Source organism: Astatotilapia calliptera, chromosome 16 (assembly GCF_964374335.1).
Source record: "Astatotilapia calliptera chromosome 16, fAstCal68.1, whole genome shotgun sequence".
Lineage (NCBI taxonomy): Eukaryota > Metazoa > Chordata > Actinopteri > Cichliformes > Cichlidae > Astatotilapia > Astatotilapia calliptera.
The window spans coordinates 2,635,767-2,663,513 of record NC_137437.1 but is presented as its reverse complement, the minus strand read 5'-3'; the positions used below and the strand labels follow the sequence as shown (position 1 = coordinate 2,663,513).

General features: G+C 42.8%; 2 protein-coding genes across 3 annotated transcripts; one reads left to right on the top strand and one right to left on the bottom strand.

Annotated features, from left to right (window-relative positions):
- Window positions 1–1,186: 1,186 nt before the first annotated feature.
- ccdc93 (CCC complex scaffolding subunit CCDC93) lies at window positions 1,187–23,155 on the bottom strand. Of its 2 annotated transcripts, XM_026144228.2 has the most exons (24): window positions 22,999–23,155; window positions 22,368–22,481; window positions 20,091–20,185; window positions 19,724–19,835; window positions 19,214–19,312; window positions 18,226–18,282; window positions 17,996–18,096; window positions 16,984–17,013; window positions 16,581–16,617; window positions 16,353–16,451; window positions 15,620–15,670; window positions 15,323–15,409; window positions 14,919–15,032; window positions 14,695–14,757; window positions 13,749–13,822; window positions 10,232–10,313; window positions 10,067–10,141; window positions 9,864–9,935; window positions 6,135–6,243; window positions 5,936–6,018; window positions 5,724–5,761; window positions 5,522–5,606; window positions 5,150–5,263; window positions 1,187–1,806 (listed from the first exon to the last, which is right to left on the bottom strand). In XM_026144228.2, exons 1-24 carry the CDS (start codon window positions 23,083–23,085, stop codon window positions 1,750–1,752), a joined length of 1,935 nt encoding a protein of 644 aa, XP_026000013.2. In that variant the 5' UTR covers window positions 23,086–23,155; the 3' UTR covers window positions 1,187–1,749. The 2 variants fall into 2 exon arrangements, with proteins under 2 accessions (XP_026000013.2, XP_080147319.1); XM_080291193.1 differs by lacking the exon at window positions 16,984–17,013.
- Window positions 23,156–23,713: 558 nt separating this feature from the next.
- On the top strand, window positions 23,714–26,879 carry LOC113007552 (U3 small nucleolar RNA-associated protein 14 homolog A). The gene has a single exon (XM_026144227.2). It carries the CDS (start codon window positions 23,804–23,806, stop codon window positions 26,057–26,059), a length of 2,256 nt encoding a protein of 751 aa, XP_026000012.2. The 5' UTR covers window positions 23,714–23,803; the 3' UTR covers window positions 26,060–26,879.
- Window positions 26,880–27,747: the final 868 nt, after the last annotated feature.

Genomic DNA, 27,747 nt, shown 5'->3' with positions numbered 1-27,747 from the left:
CCCCCCGTGTGGTTCTGGGATCTTTGCTCACCGTTCTCATGATCATTTTGACCCCACGGGATGAGATCTTGCGTGGAGCCCCAGATCGAGGGAGATTATCAGTGGTCTTGTATGTCTTCCATTTTCTGATGATTGCTCCCACAGTTGATTTTTTCACACCAAGCTGCTTGCCTATTGTAGATTCACTCTTCCCAGTCTGGTGCAGGTCTACAATACTTTTCCTGGTGTCCTTCGAAAGCTCTTTGGTCTTTGCCATGGGGGAGTTTGGAGTCTGACTGTTTGAGGCTGTGGACAGGTGTCTTTTATACAGATGATGAGTTCAAACAGGTGCCATTCATACAGGTAACGAGTGGGGGACAGAAAAGCTTCTTACAGAAGACGTTACAGGTCTGTGAGAGCCAGAGATTTTCCTTGTTTGAGGTGACCAAATACTTATTTTCCACCCTGATTTACCAATAAATTCTTTACAAATCCTACCATGTGGATTCATGGATTTTTTTTTTCACATTCTGTCTCTCACAGTTGAAGTGTACCTCTGGTGCAAATTACTGACCTCTGTCATCATTTTAGGTGGGGGAACTTGCACAATCGGTGGCTGACTAAATACTTTTTTGCCCCACTGTATGTGGACATCACATTTTGGGTTATTTAGACCAAAATACTCAATTTTGCTCTACAAGGGCCTGATATCCACTTACGAAGACATTATAATGCTACAGTTCTAATGAAATTTTAAACGAATATCCTCATATGTGGCTCTCATTTTTCTTAGAAACAAAAAATAGGTAAAAAAAAATAATCTGCTAATTCTTTGTTTTTACACTCATCAGGTCCCAATCAGCCCAGATATCAAAGAGAAATTAAAAATGCATGCCGTGGAAGAGTTCGGGTCTCAGGAGATTAAGGTTATCTGCTATAAAAAGCCAGACCAGGAAAATCTCCTTAATGTTTTTCTGTTTTATCATCAGTTACTTTGACACAAAGGCTGCGACGCTTACACCTCTAATGAAGTCTCACAAGTGTCAGTACTGATAAATGATCAGAATTACATTTCTGACTGTCTGAGGCAAAACTGAATCGAATTGAATCGAATCAGGACCTTGTGAATTGGAATTGAATCAGTTATAGAAATCAGTAACGATACCCAGCACTAGTTATCCTATCTGAGATGAGACAGACCACAGAGTTTGCTGTTTGTATAAGCAATTCTTTATTCATTAAATACTGCATCCATGGTGATTGGATGGTACATGGAAGACAATCTTCAGAGGCATGTAAATACACCAGGAAACTCTCCAACACAAAACCATCATTATTACAGGTTATGGGATTCTCTTCACTGTTGCAGCCTGAACTCATGATCATCATAAAGACGTACGTATAGTTCACAGTCAGTGCAGTGCGGGGAGTTAGTAAAAGTTGCCCAGTATTATTAAACACAATGTCATGACTTGCAAGACTGTTGTGGAGCTCTGGTTAAGTTTTTTATTGTTATGTTCACCATGAAATGTAAAACATTAGGTAGAACTGGCTGATCGTGGTCTTAATTAGTGACACTATGATGTTACAGAAGGTGTGATTAAAACAATGATTTGCATTTACGTCGTCCAGTCTGCTGCATCTGGCACATGTGAAGAACACAGTTCATGTCCAGGATTTTATATGAAAGTCATCCAAGTAATTCGATTAGTAACTGGTTTGCATCATATTTATTACTTAGAATGAGACACACCAACAGAAGGGTCGGAGCTAAGAGGCTCCTTTAGCTCTCAGTTTAGACAGCAGCATCTCATTCTTCCGACACTCCTAGTGGGGAAAAAAGTTATTATTGTTACATGATCATTACACTCAGAGGGTCATTGTTGAAAATTATTATAGCACATTTCCTGAAATACAGATTATGGACCTCAACAGCAGAAAGTAACAAGCCTTTATTTAAGGCAGACCTATAGTAGAAACTAGGATGCAATGATCATTTTTCAGTATAAAGCCTAATCTCAATCCACTCAATCGTGACCTGTGATTTACTGCAAAGCATTTTTAATTCTGAGGCGACTCTTTAATCAAAAAGACAGCTCAAATCAAATCTGCAAATCTTGTTGATTAAAGCATTTTTTTTATTAGAGTGGGTTGATATTGGCTGATGTTAGCTATGATCTATAGGTATCGACAGTTATTATGGGAAATACACAGGAAAAAACAAAGATATATATACACATAAAAAAACCACCACCACCAACAACACACACAAAAACGAGACCTGGGAGAAACACCTTTTAACAATGTTATTTGATGGCACTGCACAGTTTGTCCACTAGATGGCACTCTTCAACTCTGTGTTTGGAAAGCTACAACCGCAGACACCCAATTCAAACACTGGGAGGCATAAACAAGTAATCTGATGACATTATCTATATTTAACATTCATATTAAAACTTCATTCTACTCCTTTTTCAGCATGCACATTGTAGCTATAGAGACACATGAAAACTTGAAGTTTTTTCTTCTTTTCTCTTGTTATTTCAGTTATATTTGCATGTTTGAATAGAACATGGGTAAGATTTACACTCCCACTTTTTCATATTTAACTGTGTTTGCTGAAACAAAAGTGTTGCTTTATTGACTGCAAACTATACAGCACACAAGTCATGTAATTTATTTGGTTAATTTGTTTTAATATATTATGACACACTGTTTTCTAAATGGTGGTGTGCACATTTGTTTCACATTGTCTTGTGATCGATTTGCATAATTTGCAGTGAATATTTTTTCTGTTTTCTTGAATTATCAGACTGCTTTTTTCATTCTTTCCTGGTTTAAGCTAAAGAGAAGGCTGAGGATGGCGCTGGTTTAAGTGCAGAAGCCCACCAAACAGCTGACTAATCAGCTGATCTACTCCATGGCAGGACTGCCAAGGACAGACTCACAGCCTGAGTTGAAGAGGTATAGCTTGTTACCAGAGAGACAGAAGGCAGGAGAATAAACCAGCTGTGCTCTACTAAACCATCTGAGGTATACCCTGTCATGATTCATGCCTACTGTCTCGCACCACAAATGAACCAGCTGCTAATGGATGCGACACACAAAGAACAGCTAACTGAAGGCCGGGCATTCCCGAGTCCCATGGATCCCCAGAGGAGATTGGTCCCATCAAACTACCAAATATGTTTTCTCACTACCACATTGAGGCTCCCGTCAGGCATCATAGTGGCTAAGGTGAACAGGCTTATGGCTCGATACATGAGTGGAGCCACAGAAAGGAATTAGCAGGAGCACCACCGGAGGGGCGAAGCACCACCAACTGGATGACAGAAGAGTCACTCAACACTGCAAGACCAGACCTACCTGTGGGCTAAGCCTATGACTCAGTGCCGCACACATGGATCCATGAATGCCTAGAACTACAAAAGATCAACAGGACCCTAAGAGCCTCCGTTAGGAACTCCATGGGGATGTGGCGAACATCACTACAGGCCAGCTTCAAGCCAATAGGATGAGTCACTATCAAGAGCAGGATTTACCAAGGAAATGCTCTGTTCCCACTGCTGTTCTGCATAGTCCTGAACCCCTGGACTGGAATGGACCAATGCCAACCACCTCCTCTACATGGATGACATCAAGCTGTATGCCAGGACAAGACATCGATTTACTGATCTACACCAACGGCACTGGAATGTCTTTCAGGCTGGAGAAGTGTAGTTGGATGGTAACTACTACTTAGTAGTCAGAACTGAGGGGATTGCAGACAAGTACTTGGTAATCCCACGGGCAAATGGGAGCCACAAAGAGGCTCCAACCACCAAATACCTGCACACAGTAAAAAGCAAGTCCACAGGACTCAGCTGAATGGAAAGAACAAGATGGACCTCAGGTCCTCACTCTGAAAAGGGTGGAGTGCCCATTCTGGGTCAGGGACGGGAATGGGAAGTATCTAGGGGTCTTATTCACAAGTGAGGGGAGGGGGGAGTGGGAGATCAACAGACAGGTCAATAAGCGGTAACCTGTCAGTCACGGTGAAGAGAAAACTGAGCGAAAAAGCCAAACTTTCGATTTACCGGTCAATCTACGTCCCCACCCTCACCCTGAAAGAACAAGATCATGGATGAAGTGGTGTAAATGAGCTTTCTCTGAAAGTTGGCTGGCCTCTCCCTTAGAGACAGGGTAAGGATTTTAGACGCTGGATTATCTCTCTCGGCTGGCCGAGCTGGAGGAGGAGGCTGAGGAGGGGGAGGTCTGCTGCGCCCACGGCCAGGCAGCAGAAGAAGATGGATGAATGGAAATTCACAAAGTCATTAGCACTTAGAGCGATAACTCTGAACCTGTTTTCTTCAATTAGTAACAGTAATGTTGTCTTTACCTTACAATATAAAGCGCTTTGAGGCGACTTGTTCAGATGTGACAATATATTCTATAAAAATTAAATTGAATTATTGACCTGTTTTATAGTAAAGTTTCGGTAGCTTCTCTGGATTGTGTTAGCACATGGCAGAAGAAAATGATAGTAATTCTAATTTCTTTCTTATATTTAAATGTTGTATCGTTACAGCACATTCAGATAGAAATCTGCTAAGAATTTTTGTTTTGTATTTCAACCCTGTAAGCTGAAAGATCTAGAGGTGGTCAGGAGAGAGGATGTTCAGGGACTTATTTTAAATGCTTCTATGTCTTAAATCAGGACAATCGATAAAATAATGAGTGGGTTAATTTGAGAGAAGATGACTGAGTGAATAACTTTCTGTTGAATGTAGCTTTCCAAACTGAGATTGGGAGAAACTCGGGCATGACTGCGAATGACCTCACATCATTCTGAGGTCATTTTTCAATAAAACACCAAACTATGAAACATTTGTCAACAAACACTAACTGTTCACTTTTGTAGGCACATCCATTTATCACTAACGCTGTCTAACACGGCAGTCGTTGGTTGTGACACTTTTGATTTTTTTGCTTCACAGCCATTCTGAAGGCTACAGTTTGTATCTTCCAACACGATTAGGTGTTATGTTTTGTGAAACCCATCTTTATCCCTAAGAATAATAGCTCACTATACCTTACTGAATAGCATTCATCTTTCATTGTAATGGTATGCTCTAACTGTAAATGCCCTCTCAGAAACAGCCAGCAGCACTTAAGCACATGCTTTTCTTACCTCTTTAAAGTCCTTGACAGTTTTGAAATACAGCCTCTGCTTGTCAAGGAGCTCCAGGTACTCATCATTCAGCTGATCTCGCCTCATCTTGTTCTCCTGCTTCTTTTTCTCCATCTGAAAAAGCAGAGAAACACATGCCGTACCAGTACTGCGGGAGTCTGTCTCGAAACAGGACAAACTTTGCATCATTAGGCTGTGACATGCGGGTCCATATACCCTGAGCTCATTATCTTATCTGTAGTCAGCATTATCAAAAACATTTTTGTGTGTTCCTGATACTGACCACTAAATCTGTAATTTGGTTCCATCCCTATAACGCACGTTTATAAAGAGAAGAGCAGCAGAATTCCCCTTTTACAGAAAGACTTGTACCTTGATGCGATTCTGTTTGATTCCCTCGACTATCTGCTCCATCTGTTTGAGGAACTGCTCTTTGGCAGCTGAAGACGACATGGCTCTGAACAAGAGTAGAGGACGTTAGCACTGTTTCACTGCAATGAAACGTACTGATAGAAAACTATTCACTGGAACAACATCAGTGTTAGACGTGACAAATGAGCAGAATTATACTTACTGTTGGAAGTTGTCATGAATAGAATTCAAGAGGTTCACCTACAGAAATTAAAATTTTGTTATGAATAGCATTAAGTACGAGTCTATTTGTGACACTTACCAAGGTGTTTAATCAGTCACATGTCTCAAGTGAAACAAAAGCCAAATGCTATCAGAAATTTTACTGGCAATCATTGCGCACCTTGCTGACAGGGGTCTGCTGTGGTTACTTACCTCCTTCTCAAGATAGACTTTCTTATCATCCAGTGTATTATACAGAGTGAAGAATTGCTTAGTCTCTTTGTGAGTAGCAGAAACTGAAAGGCACAAAAAGAACAAGCATTTCTTTATAACTCCTGATTTTTACGGGGTTCATTTGTGACCTGCACACAGCAACAACACTGGTCAAAGCAGATGAACAGGAGGAAATTACCTTGACTGTAGAGTTCAATGAACCTCTTCTGATACTGTGTCAGCTCAGCTCGGCTTGGCACCTCATCAATCTTCCTCTGCAAGATGGCAATCTCTCGGTTCCTGCGAGCCTGTGAAGAGTGAAGCGATATATACATATATGAATGAGTGAATACGTTCCTGATGTAGTTATCACTTGGGCTTGCTACATCGATCACTAAACAAGACTTTTTGTCCACCACTAAATGCGGTTGGTTAGTGATCGCCAGTTTGTCCATCTGTAACTTGAAGTCTCCCCTGCTTCTAAAAACATTTGTGAATTCCAGCGTAGTACTATGATAGGATGCCACCTGTGCAACAAGTCCAGTCGTGATGTTTCCTTACTAATAAATATTCCACGGTCAACTATTGTTGGTTTATAACAAATATGAAGCCACTGGGAAGGACAGCAACGCAGCCAGGAAGTGGTAGGCCATGTAAAAGTCAAGAGCTTCGTGGAATGGGTTTCCACAGTCGAGCAGCTGCATCCAAGCCTTACATCAAGTGCAATACAAAGCCTCGGATGCAGCTGCTTGGTCATGGAAACCCATTCCATGGAGCTCTTGTCTAGGTTTGGGGGTTGCCAAGTGTAAAGTTTGGTGGAATGGGGGATTATGACGTGGGGTTATTTTTCAGGAGTTGAGCACATACCCTTAGCTCCAGTGAAAGGAGACTTTTTGGATAATTTCATTCTCCTAACTTTGTGGGAAAAGTTTGGGAGAATGCCCCACATGCCATCCCAGCCTACCTTCAAGTTTGCGCGAAAAATATATGAGTGAAGCCTTACAGACTCAGCTGTTGCCCGGATTAACAAGGTATGTGTCCGTTATTGAGGAACCAGTATTGAGAAGTGGGCTAATGGAGCAAGAAGGCACAAGGGATGAGAATAGGGAGCTGGTGGTATATTAATATGCAAGTAATTCTTGTGGAAGGGGTTACATGAAGAGCATGTAGCACCTATGGATTTTCTGACACCCAAAATCTAGACTAAAAGTAAACAACTACTAGGTCAGGGTTCTAAGGAGCTTGGAACGAAAAGCGTCTGGACTTCTTTAAGTTGCTTGAAGACGTTTCACCTCTCATCCGAGAAGATTCTTCTGTTCCAGGGTCAAATGGTGGAGAGTCCCAGATTTAAGCTCTGTGGAAGTGTCCCCCCCGAGAGGGACAAAATGACCTCCTAATGATCCTCTACCTAATCACATGAGCCAAGGTGTGAAAGCGGGTGTGGTTCACAATCAGCCAGGGTTTCAGGTGAGCTCATTGGGAAACCTGTCCCCACCCTATCATGTGATTCATGTGATTTCCTGAGGTCAGATGGCCCAGGATGTGAGTGGGCGTTAAGGTGTCTGTGAAGGGATCTCAAAACTGGATTATAGATGGCAGACAGTTGGTGTCATAAGCCCCGCCCTCTGTTCAAAGATGGTCGCCCACAGTGGACATAGATGCTTCTTTCACTCCTCTTTCAAACCATCTGTCCTCTCTGTCCAAAATGTGAACATTGGCATCCTCGAAGAGTGACCTTTGACCTTTAGATGCAGATGGACTGCTGAGTCTTGTCCTGTGGAGGTGGCTCTTCTGTGTTGTGCCATGCGCTTGTGAAGTGGCTGTTTGGTCTCTCCAATGTAGAGGTCTGAGCATTCCTCGCTGCACTGTACAGCAAACACCACATTGTTAAGTCTGTGTTTTGGTGTTTTGTTTTTCGGGTGAACCAGTTTGTGTCTGAGTGTGTTGCTGGGTCTGAACACCGGCTACATAGGGGATGACAATGTTGTTGCGTTTGTCTTTCTTTTCCTCCCTCGCTGGTGTCTGATCGTCTTTTCTGTGCCTCTTTGCTGACTTGATAAAAGGCCAATTAAGATAATCACATGTTTTAAGCGCTTCCCTGTGTTCCTTCTTTGTCCCTTCAGGCAGTCAAAGAGGTGGTACTGGTCCATGTGTGTGGGCTTCTGGTAAACTTCAGTGTTGACGTTTCCATTCTCCTCAATGTGCACAGCACAGTCCAGGAATAGCATAACTAAGCTGGAAACCTGGACCATCCATAGCCAAATACCAAGACTACGTGACATACACTCTGGAGGTCTACCAGAAGATGTGAATGAAGGATTATGGACAATCCTTGATGTGACGATCACTGAAACAAACCTGACACCATGGCAGCAGTGATAACTGAGGCGATCGGCTCTAAGATGAACAGCCACAAGGAGCAGTACCCTCCACGGAGAAAGAGATTAGAGGCCAAGATCAAGGCAGCACAGATGGAAATCAGTCAACTATTGGAGCTGCACAAAGGTGTGAAAACAAGTACAGCAAGCTGTCCATTCCCGAGGCCTTGGAAACAGCCAAGCAAAGACTCACAGCCTTGGCTTGCCGTCGAAGAGACCACAGAGATAGAAGCCAGGGAGATAAACCAGATGTTCTCCAGTGAACCATCCAAGGTGTATTCTCAAGGAACAGCCCCAACAAAGCTGCTAATAGATGAGACACACTGAGAATGGCTAACTGAAGGCAGGACAGTCCTGATCCCCAAGGATCCCCCCCAGAAACGACTGGTTTCAGCACAACATGGAAGCTCCTGTCAGGTGTTATAGCAGCTAAGATGAATGGGCAATAGATAAGTGGGGCCCAGAAACACCAGAGGGGCAAAATAGCAGCTACTTAGAAAGCCTTACCAAGTTTTATCAGAATTCATTCAAACCTTTTTGAGCTAGCGTGTTTACAAACAGACTGATTACACAGACGCATGCAGACACTACCAAAAACATGACGTCCTTGGTGGAGGTACAGGAGATAAAGAAACAGCTTCTCGGAGTTCCCCGTCCCGGTCCTGGGGCCAATTTACTTTTCATCATAAAAAACATCCTTTTTACTCAACTGCAGAGTATCACGAAGAAATAGGTTTGTCTCAGGGACTTGTGTAGGTAACTACCCAAGTGCTTGCTCAAGGGGGTCATTTGATTGTTGGGATATACTCATTATTATTGTAGGGTTACAATATATAGTGTCACAGACATGGGGGACAACACCCCTTTCCTACTGGTAGAAAAATGCACCACTGTCAACCAATCAAAATATGATGTGGCAACACATGGAATTTGGCTGCTTAGGAAGAGGGGAAAGATTTGGGAGTGACAGCGGTGAAAGAGAGCGAGAGCAATAGCGAGTTTTGTAATGTGAGAGATTTTAATCAGCTTTTCTGCCTCGGTTATCCCCTCAAAACTGAGTCTTCTCCCAAACCAACAAAACACAAACCAAAAATCAGCAAACATAACTCACAAAGAAAGAACAATATAGAAGTGTACCAAAGACTAAAAAGAGTCCATGGTTTAATAACTGGTTAGCAAACTGATTTACTCTTTACCAGGAGGTTTGTGTTAGTTTAGATCACTGGTTCTCAAAGTGTGGGGGCGCAGAGTTCTGACAGGTGGGGCGCAGGTTATCTGGCAGGAAAGTCACGTGGAACTAATGTTTAACATCGGAATCACTTTTACGGGAGAACAAAGAAATTCGCGGCATGCAGGATAATAACATGCGCAACCGCTGCAGCTGTGTGTGTTAGTCGACAGCCGCAATAAAGAGGTGTACAAAAATTGCAAACACGTGGTCGGGTCTGTCGCGCATCGTTTACAGCGGTGCTGAAACCCAGGATTGGGGCGCGGGAGACCCGACCACCTGTTCGACTTACAGTTGTTAGGGTGGTTTAAGAAGTAGTTACCATGAGCAGGCGGATCTTCTGTAGCTTCTCTCTCCCTGTGTTGTACTGTTTGTCAATCAGCTGGTCCCTCTCCTAAGGAAAGAGAAAGTGCTGTAAATCAAATCTGAGTGGAAAGCTCAAGTTAACTTTCACCTACTCACAATCTAGGAACAGCAACAATGACTTTATACTGTAAGAGACGACAGCCAGCGTATGATATGTACCTTCTCTTCCTCTGTATCCTGTCCTGATGCAGACTTTAGCTCCTGAATGTTCCTCTGCAGACGAGCCATCTCTTCCTGCATACAGAGCTCAGGCATTAAGAGGAAGAAATGGTGCTAGTGACCATCAGCAGGATACACAGTGACAGTGATTGCATCGATGCTCACTCTGCAGTGTGTGCGGAACTCCTGCTCCTGCTGCTTCAGGTTCTCGTTCATCGTCACCAGAGCCCTCAGCTTATCGAGCAGCCTGTTCAACAAAGAAACATTTGATCAGAAAGTCACCGACTGATGAAAGGAGACACATTTTGTCACTGCCAGTAACCTCATGTGTTTTAGTACAATTGTCACTAAAACTTCCACAGTCGATTCAAACTCTAGCATTAAATATAAGCTGGTTGAGGCAGAAACAATATGGACTTAATTCTGATCAGAGTCTGGAGAAGGAATAGTTTATTCTTCATACAAATGGAGCAGCAGGGAGTACATACTGGACATGGGGTGTCTGTGTTTGTGGTGTGCTAACAGAGAAGACAGCAGCATGTGTTAGTTAGTAATGTAAACTAGGGCTGCTCGATTATGGCAAAAATGATAATCACGATTATTTTCACTGAAATTGAGATCAAGATTATTTGACGATATTTATTTAACCCTTTAAGACCTACTATAGAACCAAGTCCACCAGAGCTTATATTATTTTATTTATTTTTTGTACATGCTGTAGTGCCATTTGTGGGAGCATTTCAAGTTGCTATACATCAATACAACTGTTATAGCCCATATTTTAATAATATGTATGCATTAAGTGCATAGTAATTACATAAATTGCAAAAAAGTGCAATAAACTACAAAAAAAATTGAAAATCGCTTTTGTTTTGTTTACATATATTTCTACTTGGAGAAGTTTAAGAGGTTTATCCCTCAAAACTTTAAATACAATAAAGTTGCAAAAAATAGTTTCCCACCACAGGAAATTTATTTTGAGTGTCTTCATAGTTTTATTTTGGAGATACACCAATTTTTATATACTGCAGGAAAAACAAAAACAATCCTATGATGCAAATTTGCAAAGAAAACAGCATGTGCATCATTTCACTGTGGGAAGTGTTACGAACAGCTGATAGGAACGGCAAAGCCTGTTTCTGGAATATTATGTTTTTGTTCCTGCAAGCGCTTTTTATGCAGTTTTTGCAAAGCTATATGTGGAAGGAAACCGTGACCGAGGACAAGCTGATGGCATCAGATGTAAGTACAACTCCTCCGGTTTCATATGCAAAACAAATTATTGCGCTAGCTTACACGGTTCAGGTTCTACAGGGATTTAAAAATAGTTACGCAAAACGGAGTGTGCTGCTCTGACCGGCTTTAAAGGGTTAACAATGACTTTAAAAAAATAATATAAAATAGTGTGCAACACCACTGAAGTTTTTTTTTTTTTTTTAAACTCTTTTCAACCAACGGCAGTCACTCTCCTCTCCAAATAACTTCTGCTTAGCTTTCCGAGCTTCCCTCGGGTCCTCTTAATCAGCGGTCTCCGACCTTTTTTGCGCCACGGACCGGTTTATGCCCGACAATATTTTCACGGACCGGCCTTTAAGGTGTCGCGGATAAATGAAGGAGGGGCTAATAATCGGCTCAGTCATTTTTAATGATCGTTGAAAGCCCAGATCGTAATCGTGATTAAAATTCGATTAATTGAGCAGCCCTAATGTAAACCAGTTAATAACACATTCAAACAGACTCATCAGGCAACACAAGAACAACCATGAGACTGCTTACTGAGCAGCACACGGATGCTTCCCACCACATGGACTGCAAAAGTACAAATGAGCAGGTCTATTAACAGGAAATAAACCTATTATTACTCAAAGCTGCTTCATAGATGCACAGAGGGCAAAGTCCAGTGTCGGGTAGGCCCAGAATCACGGGTTACATTTGCTGCTGCACTGCTGCAGCTGAACAGGCAGCCAGTCATTTGATTTTAAAGAACTTCTTCACCACAAGATGTGACTGCTGTTGTTTACACTGGACTTTCAACACTGAGGAGACGTCTTCATATATCATAGCATGTGCTGCTATAATGATATTAGACATCATTTTGGTGGTGGTCAGAGGGCCCGGTGGCGCCAGTGTCCGGCAGCCTCGCCTCTGTCAGTGCGCCCCAGGGTAGCTGTGGCTACAATGTAGCTGCCATCGCCAGTGTGTGAATGTGTGTGTAAATGGGTGGATGACTGAATGTAGTGTAAAGCGCTTTGGGGTCCTATGGACTAGAAAAGCGCAATACAAATGCAGGCCATTTACCATTTACCATTTTGTGATAGAGGTGATTCATCTTTTACTTGTTTGTTCTAAAAATAAATAAATAAATAAAAAAACCCAAACAAACGACATTGGGCTGAGCTGACGGCGTGTTCGTTGAAGGTTCTTCGATCGTTAGTTGATTTTAGAACCTTGATGATAGTTTCAATGCAAACGAAGTGTAGCAATAAAAACAGAATAGCAAAAACGGAATAGGAAAAAATGATTGTTTTTTTATATTATTTTTCAGTAAATACTTTCTGTCAGTTTTTCCTGGATTTATCAGAGTGCAGAGCGTGAAAGGAGAGTCCAAAAAATAAAATACAGGAGGTTCACAGCAGGCAATTTACTGCATTTTAAAACGGTGCAATCCATGCATTATTAGTAAAACTGCTGGTAAGCCATCTACGCAATAGATTTTTTTACAAATAGTGTTATTAAAGTGTTTATTTATTCATCGTCAGGATTCAATCGGGTGCTGCACTTTCGGTTCATGCTCCAAAACCCTCGCATGTGGCAGAATTACAACAATTCAAAGACGAGCGGGCCCAACCCCCCCCCCCAAACTACAGGAAGGGGGCAAAGACTTTGTCAACACCACTGTAGAGATCTACAAGAAGCTGCTCAAACCAGCTCTGCAGATTAAAGGGTCGAGCCCATTTTAGTACAGCAATCACACACTATGTTTGTCAATACAAAATGTGGCAAATCCACTTAGCCAAGAAAATGGATCGAACATCAGTTACAGAAACAATCGCCTTCAAAAAAGGGCCGTACAACAAAAACTGACCAACATCAGAGCAACATACATGCTGGCTTCCTGCAGAACTTTTCCTTCCCTAGCCAAACAGGAGTACCTCCCATCTCTACTGAAAGGGATTCTGGGAAATGCAGTCTTCTAAAGATAATATGTATTGAACGCTCTTTCTGGGCAGAAAATGAAATCCATAATTAGCAGCTCTCAGATAATCTGTTGCTGGCAATAAATCACTTACAAAATAACCCACAAAATGCTGTCATCAAACCACACAGAGTGCAGTAAAGTTACAACATAAAATGGCATATTATGGCAACAAGCCCATCAGTAGGTGCCCATCTATGTTTGACAGCACATTTTACCTTTATTTTTTATTCTAATGTGGAGCAGACAGTGTCCACATTACAAAGGTGCTGTGTAACTACCAGTACATTCAATTTTACTCCAACAAGAATATATACTAGGTGGGGAACTGGTTGATGTATTGTTAAAAAAAAGTGTATAAAAAATGTATATTCAAGATTTAGATTAGAAAACATTTCAACGCACATGTGTGTGAATATTTTGAGTTCGCAGTTCTTGAGAATAAAACGTTAGCAGATAACAGAAGGACCGTTTTTGTTGACTCACCTCCTGTCAGCCTGCTCCTCCACTTCTTCCAAACACACCAACTCTTTCCCCCAAGTCTCTGACACCTTTGTAGCCTGCAAATTAAAGCTACTGATCAAAGCATCTGAATGGCTGATAGCTCCCTGAAATGTAAAACATATTACACTGGACATTTCACTGAACGTTTTAGCTCAGTTCTTTGCCAAACAGTTTTGACTAATTCTATTTCAATGTGAACAACTCTACATGTACATGCATGTGGAAGAGAAGGCGCATCCTGATGATGAGAGGATGAGATGATGGATGGCATCCCAGGGAGTCTCCTCCCAGATCTGGACCAGAGCTTCAGATGGACCAAAGAGGTCAGGCAAACGTGTGGCCCAGGCATTGGTACCAATATCCAGGTGCTGTTAATCGAATGTAGACCAACGGTCTTAAAAAAGCAAAAATGCTGCCCCTCAGTGGAAAGTGTTATGGTGTTATTATTACAAAAAAATAAAAAAAGATTCCCAGAAGTGGACCCAGCTCAGACAAACTCCATAAATACTGGCAGCAGCAGCTGGTACCAGTACACCCATACACCAGTGCCATCAAAATCCTACGTCGCCTTGTTCTCAAGTCATCGCATTTGCAAGACTTTCAGAAAACTTGACCTCTGACATTTCTGATTCCCTGTCCTGTGGTGACAACAAAATAGGTCACTTCTTAAATGCAAAGGTGATTTTGTGTCCCAGCTCATTTTCTGAAACACTGTGTGTGTGTGTGTGTGTGTGTGTGTGTGTGTGTGTGTGTGTGTGTGTGTGTGTTAAACAATCACAGTGTAATATATCAGGTGTTGTTGTTCATTTGAAGGACCAGGTGTTTTTCTATCATTAAGAGGCTGCACTTGCATTTGTACCATGGTTGGAGGCAAACCAGTGGATCAGATCCATACTGGGCAGTGAAGTAAGCCTTGACCTGAGCTCACCTCCGTTAGTTTCCTCTTGTCCTCATCACAGCCCATCTTCACCTCTGCATGCTTGGCTTGCAGCTGTGGCCACAAAACAGATACAGTCAAAGCTCTGACACTATTACGACTGCCACAACCAAATCACTTCATGCTTTTGCTACATTAGGATCAAAAGTTTGCTTCACAGTTACCGAGACACAGTTGAGGACGGCACATTCATTAAACCACAGTGACCTACACACCTCCCCCAGCTCTTTAGTCTTCTGCTGGATCTGTTTGTTGAGCGAGGCGACCACCCTGTGGTGCTGCTGCAGTGGGCCATAATGCTCATGCTCCTCTGAGGACAGCTCTAACTGCTGCAGGGACACAAGGAGGACACAACAGTCAGCAAAGCAATGCTCTTAGAAAGATGAAGATGTCTACCATTAGGTGACATTCTGGTTTGGATTCATGCTAACTGGTGATTTTTTCACTGCGTTTGATTAAGAAGAAAGTCCGAATGAACACTTTAAAAAGCTGCCAACACACAGCAGCATCTTATATACAGCTGGTGTTTAGGACAGAACTGTACTATAAGATCACCCTCTCTTTGACTAACACAGTAACTGCAGTCTAAACTTGGACCAGACAGTGTAGAGCTGCTTACCTTCTCGGCGTACTCAGAAGCAAACTGTTTGATCTCTTCAGACTGCAGCCCGACGAGCTGACCCACTGCACTTGCTGTCAGCTTCCCCTGAAAACACAGGCTCAGTCACTACCACAGTGCAGCGGTGAGGAAAGGCAACAGGAATCAAAGAAAACTCCATGCAATCAACAAGATTATTCAGTGACAGCTGAATATCAGTACAGCCACTATTTGGCTCCTTTACATACATTTATATGTTTGGGTTGTCCGGATGCAGAAGTGTTCTGCTTCTCTGTGCCGTGTGTTTTATTTACATACCTCCTCTGTTGCCATGGCAGCCATGTTGGTCATCAACGTTTTAATTCGCATCTAGGAAGAAAATAAATGTCATTTATTTGTTGAACACAATATGGTCTTATTTTATTATTCCAGGCTTTTTAACAGACCGATGACACAGATCACAACAACCTGAGAGCTTCCACACGCTGGCTTTGAGTTTTTCCTATTCATTAGTGAGCTATAGATTTTTGTTGTACTTCTAAAATGGCAAAGCCCACACCAAACAGCATTATTTTAAGGCCCAGGAACAACAGGAAAATCAAGAACAAGAGCACGAGACAGGAGACAAAAGTTCAACCCAAATAACAGTAGACGAGCTCAGTTACTGTCTTATCAAGCTGCTTTTCATTCCAGCTAAAACTAAACTTGGCTCACTGTTAACAGTCCTGACAGTACACAAAAGTTATGATTCATTGTGAATCTCTGTGAGTTTCTGTGGGAGCTGATTGTGGTTCAAATGTGTACAGCTGAACTTTAAGTCTGTATTTACTCTGAGTTGTGGTACTGTTGCCTAGTACTTCCTTGGGTCTTTTTCTTACAGTATAAAGCACCTTCAGGTGACTTACTGTTGTGATTTTGTGCCACATAAATAAAACTGAAGTGAATTAAATGTTTAAACTGAAAGACTTAGCGGATCATTTTTTGCCCTCTACTGTAAACGTGTGCCTAATTTGTCTTTCTGTATAAAATGCTCAGTAAATAAAGTTCTCACTTCCTCTACTGCCTGCAGGTCCTCTTCCTCTGACACGTCAACCACCCCATGAGATGCTGCCTGAGAGCCACCGGCCAGTGAAACCTTCCCCTCATCGACCTGAAAAGGGGCAAAAAGAAGAGAAGATGAAGAACGGAGCAAAATCCTTGCTGACCAGAGAGCAGCCGAACCTCCCTGCAGCTCTACCCACAGTGGAAGCAGCTACAGTCCAGGCCTTCAGGCGCCTACCTTGTCTTGTTTGCTCTGCTTGCTGAATCCATATCGCCTGGAAAAAACAAAACAAACAACGAGTATGAGATATGACTTCAGATTGGAATAAAGTTTACTCTTCTTTTTACCCCAAACCCCCAAAATTCATTTACATCATGCGATAAAAAAGTATCAGCACAAGAAAGCGCATGAATCCATCAGGTGGACAAACTACATGGTTCCTCGATCTGCAGTGTCTGTTTAACTAAAAAACATAAAATAAAATGCAGGAGTGCAGTGAAGCAGCACCACAGTCCATCATGCCAAAATAAGTGTGCACTGTTTGCATTCTCTGACAAACATGTTGAACCACAACACAGGGTGCTGTAAGCAGATGCTGCCCCCCCCCCCCCCCAGCTTCACACAGTTATACAGTACTTACAGCAAGAGCTCTGACATTCTAGTACAGAGGCTAGTACAGGGATGGATGAATGAAAAAAACAAAACAATATATCAGATGACACACTGAACATTGTCTAAGTTTAAATCTCAGGTTTTTAATTCTTGATTCGTTTCCTATAAACTAAGATCTACGCTGACACACTGAGAGGAATTAGACACAGAAGGTCAATTTGTGGCGCCCAGAGAAGGAACAGCCCAACGACTGATCCAGCCATAAAACCTCTGTATTCCTATGCATTTACTGACCACCTTATTAGGTGCACCTTGGTGGAGCGCTACCTGAAATCTACGTGGTACAGACTGAACGGTGTAAGAATGTTTACATTATGTAACTTCTGCAGATTTGTGACTTTTAACCTCATCACAATCAATCCTTCTAAAATAAGACATTGTAGTTCTCTTGCCTTTCTTCTGCTGCTTTCTAACACAACATTTAAGCAGGTAGATGGCTGAGCTCATCTGAAACTTTCACCATGTTATATGAAATGTAAAAACATCGGTGGCTGCCAGTCCTGCCCCTCAGCCTCGTAGGAGATGATGTACCATCAGTTTTCCATCGCTGCTCTTAGATAAACAGAAGGCGAGATGCAAAAGTCCTTTGCTGAGATTGGGTCAGTTTTAGATGCATTCAAGTTGTAATTGGGTGGTGTTTACTTAAAAAGAACAGTTTAACAGATATGTCCAATAAAGCGAGCAGCCAGTGCACATTTTAGTCCTATTATTACTATCCTGCTTGGTCTATAAACATCGGAAAATATGAACAAAGCCCAGCAGAGAGAAAAGCAACAACAAAACGAGGGCACCAACAGCCTTATAAGAATAAATGTTGATCTACAAATGGCTCCAAAGAGAAATGACAGAGAGATCTGACATAACTCAGCGCTTTCTATTTACACGGAAATACAAATAAATGAGACAGACGTCTTACAGCCGCTTTGGCAAAAGATGGATTAACAGGGAAAGTGATGCACATCCCGGATGTGAAAGCTCACCTTCCATATTCCAACAGAGTGGAGTGGACCCTGGACTCCTCATCCAGCAGCTCCTCTGCATTCCTGTGCCTCCTGTACTTCCTTTGTGGTTTGTACACTTCCTAGAAAAGAACGAGGCTCATTCAAAAAAGCCCGGCAGTTATCTAAACAACAGACCTACGATTTGACTTTGCTGATTAAGCAGGTGCATTTCATTTTAGTGTATCGTTTGTATCGGTGTCGTCACTCACCAACACGTCCAGCACTGCCCTCACTGCTTTGTCTTTCCTCTGGACGAACTCTTTATCCTGTCACAGTACAGTGAACAGCACCTCTTACACACAGGACGTTTAATGACATGTGGCCGACCAACACTAAACACGTTTCTATGACTGCGAGGTGATACAGCGCTCATTAAAACTTGAATAACGTGTTAGACTTCTGACACTGAACCCCATTCCTACAATGAGACACGAAGTCCCAACGTTACTTTCTTGCCTTCTTGTGATGTTTACCATGTTAATGCCTTTGTGTCTCATTACTTTCAGTTAGAGTGTGTACAATCATCACTACAAGCCCATAGATCTTCCTTCTTATCTTGATTACTCAATATTTTATTGCCTTATTTTTCTGTCTGACTTTGTATTTCATATATATCATGACTACTTTCTGTTTTCATAAACTCAGTCCAGTTAAAACAATCACACTTGAACGTAGGTCAAGATGTAATTAACCAGAGGAACTCCAGGTGGGCTTCTCTGGAAAATCTTTTGTAGTGTTACGCCTACCTGCCATTTATTATTTTTTGTTTGTTGAATACGAGAATAAGCCCAAGAAAGAGGAAGCAGGTGAGAGAAAGAGTAGAAAGGGGGAGGTTTGCTTTGGAGAGCAGAAACAAGAGAGAATGTGTGTGTGAAGGAGACAGGCATGAAGCAGATGTCTAAATACTCATTAGAATTAAAAACCTGGACTTGACCACCCAAAGAAATGGAAGCTGCACAGGAGAGACGAAGAGACTGCAAGCAGGGTGGAGAAGAGAGCGAGAAGGATGGCGGCAAGAGCCAATGGCACGGTTGACGGGACGGTAGTAAGACCTGTTGCCTGTGTGTACGGTATGGGGATAATGGCACTGAGCAGAGGTCATTAACAACTAAATTCTTTAAGTGATTTTATGAACTTTGTATACAAAGATGTGTCCAGTAAAGCTACGTCCTGGTCTTCATGCTGAATGTCTGTTACCTCTGGAAGGCTGTGGGACTTCTGGAACTGAGAAATGGAGTAGGCTCTCACATAATCTCCCATCTCTTCCCGCGTCTCTATGGCTCGCTTCACCAGCCACTGGCATAAAACAACACACAGCTCATCAAACACAAGGACGAACCAGCAGATACAGACTGACCATGTCCATGCTCCAGCTGGACCTGCTAGCTGTACTGGATCTGATGCCAGCAGCAGTCAAAGCTCATTAGCTAATACTAATGTTACTCACACGCTTCCAGGCGGCTATGAATACGTTCTTTAAAGACAAATCACAAACATCATGTCAGCGTTTTGAATTCTGTAAAGTATGAAACCCTGAAACTGTGATGACAGGAAAACGTCAGCACTGCATGTGGGTGTGTGAGGGTCCGCCTAGGGGAAACACTGCACACTTTAAGTAGACCACTTAACCTTTTCATTAGCACTTTCCTCAGATGCATTAAGCACATTAATGCATCTGAGATTAGTTTGGCTGAATTCTCCGTGTACCTGTATGACCGGGAAAATGTGGATAAAATCCAACCCTTGGATCTGATGGGGTTCCAGGCGATGAGGACACTTCATCTTTGGTAAAACAGAAACAATTTTCTCTGTCAAGGATCTGCAACGAAACAGCCCTTGCCACTGTTAGAAAGAAACCAGTGTGAAACTGCAAAACCCAGACAAAGAAAAACACTTAAAAGGAAGGAAAAATGTAACCAAATATCTGATGACATTATCCATCTGAGCTGCTCCTAAGTTAGCAAAATCATTCATTTTTAACTGGATTCAAATGTGGCTCGTATGATGTGTCACTTTAAATTGATTTATCTGGACCAGTCTAGAGAAACTTGGAAAGAAATCAGCCAACACTCACATTTTTTGCCCAATAGTTGAGTTTTCTTGGAAAAGAAGATCCACGTCTATGTCAAAATTACAGGTGGTGATGCACCAGGTCATACCCCCAACCACCTGTAGAGGAGAACTGTGAGCTGAGGTTTTCTCAGTTAAATGCACAATAACAATAAATACTTCAGTTCACGGTAGAGGTGGTCTAGCTAATCCAACAGAGAGAAAAACCCTAAAACAAACCAAAGAAACCTGTAGTTTCTCTGCTTCCAACTCGACTTCTCTTCCTGTATCAGTGCTGATGTGCTGGTATTGTCTGAATGGCGACACCCATCATTCAGGAGAATACTGCAGTGCCTACCTACACCTAAATGCTGAACATAAATAGAAGTGGCTTTCCCGCTGCCGGTGATATCATCAAACATGATGGCTTTACTGAGACCTTCATTCACAAGGCGTCACCACAGTAGGTCGCTCAGCAGATGCCCTTGCTGCAAACCCAAAGGGATTTGTTTCTCCTCTCGGAAATCAACCAGGGATCCTAAACTTGTTAAGCAAATATCTAAACAAGTACAGGATGGGATTAATGCTAAACACAGTTTTCAAATATCTGGAGTATGTTTTTATTCAGATTTTACTCCAACAGTTCTGACATAAAGGAATGATTCATATCTCTGCTGACTTGATGTTTCTGTGTTCATATAAGTGCCAGTCATCAGTTGCCAGGTTGCAGGGGCAGTAGCCTAAGCAGGCAACCCCAGACCTCCCTCTGCCCAGTCAGAAACACTGCTGCATTTCAGGCCAGCCAAGAAATATCATCTCTCCAGCATGTCTTTGGTGCACACCGAGGCCTGCTGCTGATAGGACAAGCCCAGAACATCTCACCCAGGAGGCATCCTTGTCAGATACGCGAACCACCTCAACTGGCTCCTCTCAGTGTCGAGGGGCAGCATAGCAGCTCAACTATGAGCCCCTCTCCTCACCGTAGCTCTAAGGGAGATACCCTTAGAAAGATAACTAGTTCCCCACAGCGTGATGCTGCATTACACATTTCACTGTAAAAGAACGGCTTCTTCTACAGCACTTTTCTACTCTGAGCACTCCAAGTGCTTTATGCAACTTCACTCACAGCAGAACTTTTTTCTATGCTTCTCCTACATACGTGCTTCTAACTAACATTCACACACATTCATACTCTGACATCACAGAGCAATTTGAGGTTAGTTTATTGCCTAAAGATATTTGGCATGCAGACTGGAGCAGACAGGGATCGAACTACCAACCTTCAGATTTGTGGGTGACCTGTGACTGTACAGGCCAAGTGATAAGGTTTTCCATCTGGCATGACGATTGGCATTCAGGCCAAAGAGTTCAATCTTTGATTCATCAGACCAGATCATTTTGTTTCTCATGGTCTGCGAGGTGTGTTTTGGCAAACACCAGGTGGGCTGTCGTGTGCCTGGCCACTCTACAGGTGTGATTGGTGGAATGCTGCTCAAATTGGTTTGTGCTCTGACATCTACTGTCAACTATGGGACCTTATATAGACAGGTGTGTGAATTTCCAAATCATGGACTGTCATCTAAATTCTCCAAAGGTAAAGTTGTAAATAATAATCTACATGTCATTTATTCATTTATCTTTAATACATTTGCAAGAATTTCAAGAAAACTTTATTTACTTTGTCGTTATGGGATATGGCGTGTAGAATTCTGAGGTGAAAATTAATTTAATACATTTTACAAAAATATTTTCTACATGGGAGGTTGTATCTTGGGTCAAGGTTTTCAACAGGCTGCTTAGAGTCATTCTTTACCACCAGGTCAATGCACCAGTGATTATTACCCACAGATTACTCTTCCTTTCATATATCACATGGAGCCAGCTGTGGTGGTAGAGCTGATCAAGCCTGCAGCCCACATGCTAAAGTGTCTTTAACCAAGATGGGGGGGTGTGTAGAGAGAGTGTGTGTCAATGTCAGAGAGTGCTCAGATAAACCGACTGGGTGAATGACAGCTGTCAGGAGGCACTTTGAATGCTCAGCTGAGTAGAATGATGCTACATCAGTACCAGTCCGTGTAGCCAGCAAGTGCTTGGTGGAGAAGTTTGTTTACTTTTTGGTCACACATCACCTCCTCACTGCCTTTATAGTCAGCTTGTACTCGGATGTGTGTTTAGCTCAATTAGTGAAACATTTTTTTGTTTCCACCTTCAGCAGGAACAAGTTGTATTAATCTGCTAAAACCAGTTGGGATGGAAGACGAGCAGAGAGGAAGAAAAGAGCAATCAGAAGTCCAGCGTATACCTTATCAAACGGTGACAATCCTTTAATCCGGGCTCGGAAGTATCCAGCTGCCAGCAGGAGCTCCAGGATCTCTGTCAGCTTCACGCTCTGCTCTTCATCCTCCCGGGTTTCCACCTGCAGGCCAGAAACACTTCATAGCTCACACATGGCTGAGGTCCTAATCCGTCTGCTCTCAGACCTTCACATTTACTCTTCCGTTTTTTGTTACTAAAATTACTACTAGCACGATTTTAAACGTTATTAACTCAATCCCAGAAGGTTGATTCTGTTCGTCTGGACGTAGCGTTTTCACTGGGACAAACGTTTCGTCACCCGTCCAGGTGACTTCTTCGGTCTCAGCTGACTGCAGGTTTCCTCGGTCTTATAAACAGTACTTTCGCACAGTGACTGAAACCAGCCCACTGAAGGAACAGCTGTGAGGTCAGTTTCTTGCTCATTAATCAACAGAAAAAACTTTTTGGGATTTACTTGCGTGGATGGTTTAGCATGCATCAAAACGTTATTAATTCAACATTAACAAACTAGCTTCACCGTTAGCTTCAGTGTTAGCTTGTATCGATATGCGTCCGCAGTGTGACAGCTCAAGCCCATCATCACAGCAGTGTTGAAATCTGATGCAGCTACTTTGTACCTGGATGAGGTTGCCGTCTTGGTCATACTGAGCGCCTATTTTCGACCCGGTTCTTACTCTGTGGAAAACAGACGTAGCCACCGCCATGTTTAACTGCACTGTTGATGACAGTCACGTGACCGTAGCATATGACAGGAAATATTAAACGCAGCGTTTCCAAGTGTGTCCAACGGAATGTATGTTGTATAACAACGACCGAGTGGTTCTGAGTGTGAGCAGCAGATGGGGACACAGCACTGACCTGAAACAGCAAACGGACATAAAGGTGCCTCTGGATGAACAGATAATCAGCTTTGCAACAACAACAAAAAGATTCTTCAGGAGCTTATTGTTTGATAATGTGACAGTATGTCCAAACTATTATATTTTCACAACCACAAGGTACAAAGAGAAATGATAACTGTATTAGAAGATGCTTTCGACCAAGAAGGAGCCATGGCTAATAAAAGAATAAAAACACAAGAGTATTATCAAATGTGGGTCAAACATTTAGTATACACTCTGAAGCTGGTTAGTGTTTATTACGTAACGTTCATAGAATAATTATGAATTCTTAAACATGTCTCCGCATCATCGACAGGAACATTTTCATCTCGTTATTTAAGATGATATTATTGATAAAATGATAATGTACAGTGTGAAGTGGGACCCCCCCCCCCCCCCCAAAAAAAACAAACCCCAGCATATTTTGCGACAGTGAACAACACTGTCGCAAGTTTCACGACAACGGGTTGTTTTACGGCACACGTGGGGCACGCAGTCGTCCCAGTTTAGTGCATTGAGCTCCGGCAGTTGTTGCTTCAGCATGGCTAAAGTTTCGAAAAAGAAAGCGAGTAAAAAGAAAACACGCTCCGGAGGTGCGGAGCAGAGCAACGAGGGGCATCCAGACGTGATTTACGACGACGAAAAGGAGGAGGATGCGACTGATGATGATGTTACTGTTGAGGACGAAGACGGGTACGATGAACGAAAACGCCAAAAGTTGCTGGAGGCTATCGGCACTCTCAGTGGTAAGAGGAAGAAAACTCTGGGGGAGAGGTCCGAGGCGGCCGTGCATATGTCCGAATTTACGGTCAACGCAGAGGGCGAGGGCGACAAAGTCGATTTGTCGGACTTGATAGGGTCCATGAAGACAACTCCTGGACTCTCAGGCAAGAGCAAGAAGCGGCTGAAGAATTTGGAGCAAAGCAGAAAGACCATAGAGTGCCCGCTAAGCAAGCAGGAGAGCGAGAGGATAAGGAGAGATTTGGCTTTTCAGAAGGTTTCCAAAGAGGTGAGCCACTGGAAGAGTGTCATCAGACAGAATGAGAGGGCTGAGCAGCTGGTCTTCCCTCTCAATCAGGAGCATTCAGGCCCCAAGCCCATTGAGAGGGTGGTGATGGACTGGAAAGCTCAGACTCCGCTTGAGCAAGAAGTCTTCACTCTCCTGTCTGCCAACAAGCAGCCTATTAACGACCCCATTCTTACTCCCACTGAGGAGGCCTCCATGAAAGCGATGAGCCTGGAGGAAGCTAAGGTACGTCGTGCAGAGCTGCAGAAGGCCCGGGCTCTTCAGTCCTACTACGAGGCCAAGGCGAGGAGGCAAAGGAAGATCAAGAGCAAGAAATACCACAAAGTGCTGAACAAGGCCAAATCCAAGGATTTCCAGAAGCAGTTTGATGAGATGGTGAAGAGAGACCCGGCTGCTGCGCTGGAGGAGCTCAATAAGATGGAGATGGCGAGGATGCAGGAGAGGATGTCACTGAAGCACCAGAACAGCAGTAAGTGGGCCAGGTCCAAGGCCATCATGGCAAAATATGATGAAGGTGCCCGCAAAGCTATTCAGCAGCAGCTGGAAGTGAACAAAGACCTGACCCAGAAGTTGGTGACCTCACTGAACAAGGAAGAGGAGGAGACGATGGAGGAAGAAGGTAACGCAGACGTGGTGCCTGACTTTGTGAATGATGCAGAGCAAGGACTGGATTTTTCAAATCCTTGGATGACTGGAAAGCTCTCTCAAGACTGCGTGGAGAAGGAGACAAGTAATGCTGTGACTATTAGAGCTGAGGAAAATGTAGCTGAGGAAGAGGAGGTGGAGGAGACAGAAGAAGAGGTGCTACTCAGAGAATTTGATAACAGGAGGAAACGGCGTCAAGCTCAGGAAGCTGACGCACCTGTAATGCTTATGGAGGAGGAAGAGGAGGAGGAGGAAAACAAAGATGCTTCTGACAAAGAGGAAGAAGAGCTTTCAGAGTTCACAAGCCTTTTCAAAGGATTAGCAGAGGGCTGTGGAGAGGCTGACACAGCAGCTGAGCTGGAAAAGGAGCTCAAAATCAGGTGTCAAGAGGATGAAGAGCTTCTCACACAGGGCAAGGAGGCAGAGGAGGAGGAAGCCACAGATAAAGGACCTGTTGTTCCGCAGCATCCTCCAGCCACAGAAAACACACAAAAGACGGGCAAAAGCAGGAAGAGGAGGAAAGGGATTGAGCTGAAACAAGTTCTCACCAAGGGCACACAGGTCCTGCAGGTTCCCTTTGCTCCCACCATCGAGGATGCAGAGGACTCGGAGGAAAAGCTGGACCAGAGGGGGCTCATTAAAGAGGCCTTCGCTGGAGATGACATCATCTCTGACTTTCTGAAGGAAAAGAGGAAGCAAGAGGATGCAGGGAAGCCTAAAGCAGTAGACCTGACACTACCTGGGTGGGGTGAGTGGGGAGGGGGAGGACTGCAGCCATCATGCAGAAAACGCAGGAAGTTCAGGAGAAAGATGACCCCACCCACACTCAGGAAAGACCAGCATCTACCAGGTGTCATTATCTCTGAGAAGAGGAGCAGCTCCATCAGGCTCCACCAGGTCAACGCGCTGCCCTTTCCCTTTGAGAGCCCCTCAGTCTTTGAGAACACCATCCGCTCTGCGCTTGGCCGCACCTGGAACACAGAGCGCACTGTCAAAAAGGTCACCAAGCCCAAGGTCGTCACCAAGCTGGGCGCCATCATCGAGCCCATGACTCGGGAGGAGCTAGTGAAGGACAAGAACGGAGCGTCTGCAGGAACCAGCAGTAGTGTGAAAAGAAAACCTTAAGAGCTTAAAAGAAGCTGTTTTGTGGACATTATTAAAACATCGCTTCACAACATTTCTTTCCCTGCTGCAGTGGAATTGATCTGTAATGTCAGAATATTTGAAGTGACTAAATATCATTAATAATTTTGTTTTATGTTTCAGGGGCTGATCTGATCAAATGGTGATGAGATCTTTTAAATGTTATATTTGTTGAGAACCCCTGAAATAATTCTTACTGGAGTTGAACTTGTGCTGTTTCACCCTGTAGTTGGAGCCCAAACTGTGAGACACACTGTAGAAAACAAATATCTCAGAATGTCGAGATGTCTGCTTTGTAACTTCTTGGAGAAAATGTGCTTTTTAATTACACTCTTATACTGACTGTTGGTGTTTTTTGTTATTTTTCCTGCCAGTTTGTATTGAATCAATCTTTTATCACCACTATGTCATGTGTGCTATAATGTCTAATCTTTACTGGAAAAGGCGATACCTGTGGTACAACACACAGGCTGGGCTCTAAAGGTTTTTCACATGAGATGAAGTGTTTGCAGATTCAGAGTCTGCACATTGTTGCTGCCAACATGTGTTTCCTGCTTCTCTTACACGAGGCTGTGAAACGTTTCGAATGTGTTGAAATGTGGTTTGTGATTTTTCTCTAATGGAGACAAATCTTTGTATATTGCAGCATATTCCCAGGTTATTGTGTGTTATACTCACCAGTTAATGTAACTGCATACAGTAAGTATGACTTTATTGATCCCAAAGGGAAATGAATATAATTATAATCATTATCATACGCATTTAAGTACTCAAGAAAAAGGTAAATAAATACTGAAACATATACAATTTGTTACTTTATATTTCCACTGACTTCACTCGAAGCGGATGGTCTGTACTGACTCCACTACGTTTGTGTGTGAACTTTAGCTTTTGTTCTGATTATATTAAGTCCCATGAAAAGATGTTCGATTTGTTGATTTTTAAGATAATTAGAAGTTGGGCTGAAAATAGGGCTGTACATTACATTAAGAGTTAATGTGTCGTGTCACTATAAACATCATGAGCACATCGCATTGCTCTTTAAGCTATTAAGATAAGCTCAGTCTTAAACATCTAGAGTAGTAACATACAAAAGATGTTCATACATTAAGAATTCATTTAAACATACACAGGAGTGTTGCAGCTTTGTGCATTGAAACACAGCAAGTATTCAAGTAAAAGTATCAAAGCAACTGTAAAAATACTCAAGTGAAAGAGCTGCGTAGTAAATCCTACATAAATAGTAAGTATTAGCAGGTAAACCTAGTTAAGGGGTCTGTGTACACATCGTTAGATTACTAGTATTGAGGCAACAATGTAATCCATGTTGTAGCTGCTGGACTTTTATATAAAACCTTATGAGTTTACAGGGTCGTTTGTAGTTCAAAGATCCATTTTTCCTCTTAAATGTAGTCAGTGGAAGAAGGAAGTAGCATACGACAAAAGAATTAGAAATGTTGAAAGTCTATTTATGGTGCTTCTTTAAAGTATTTACTAACAGAATATTATCCTGACATCTCGTATGGTTACAGTATTCAGTCTAAATGTAGTGTAGCTTTTATTCCTTTGGGAAATTCAAGTGTTGTTAAAGCAGAGTGCACACAGCCCACAGGTGCTTTAGTATTTCATATGACAGGTACAAATGGGAGACGAATTAAAAGAGCTGATCC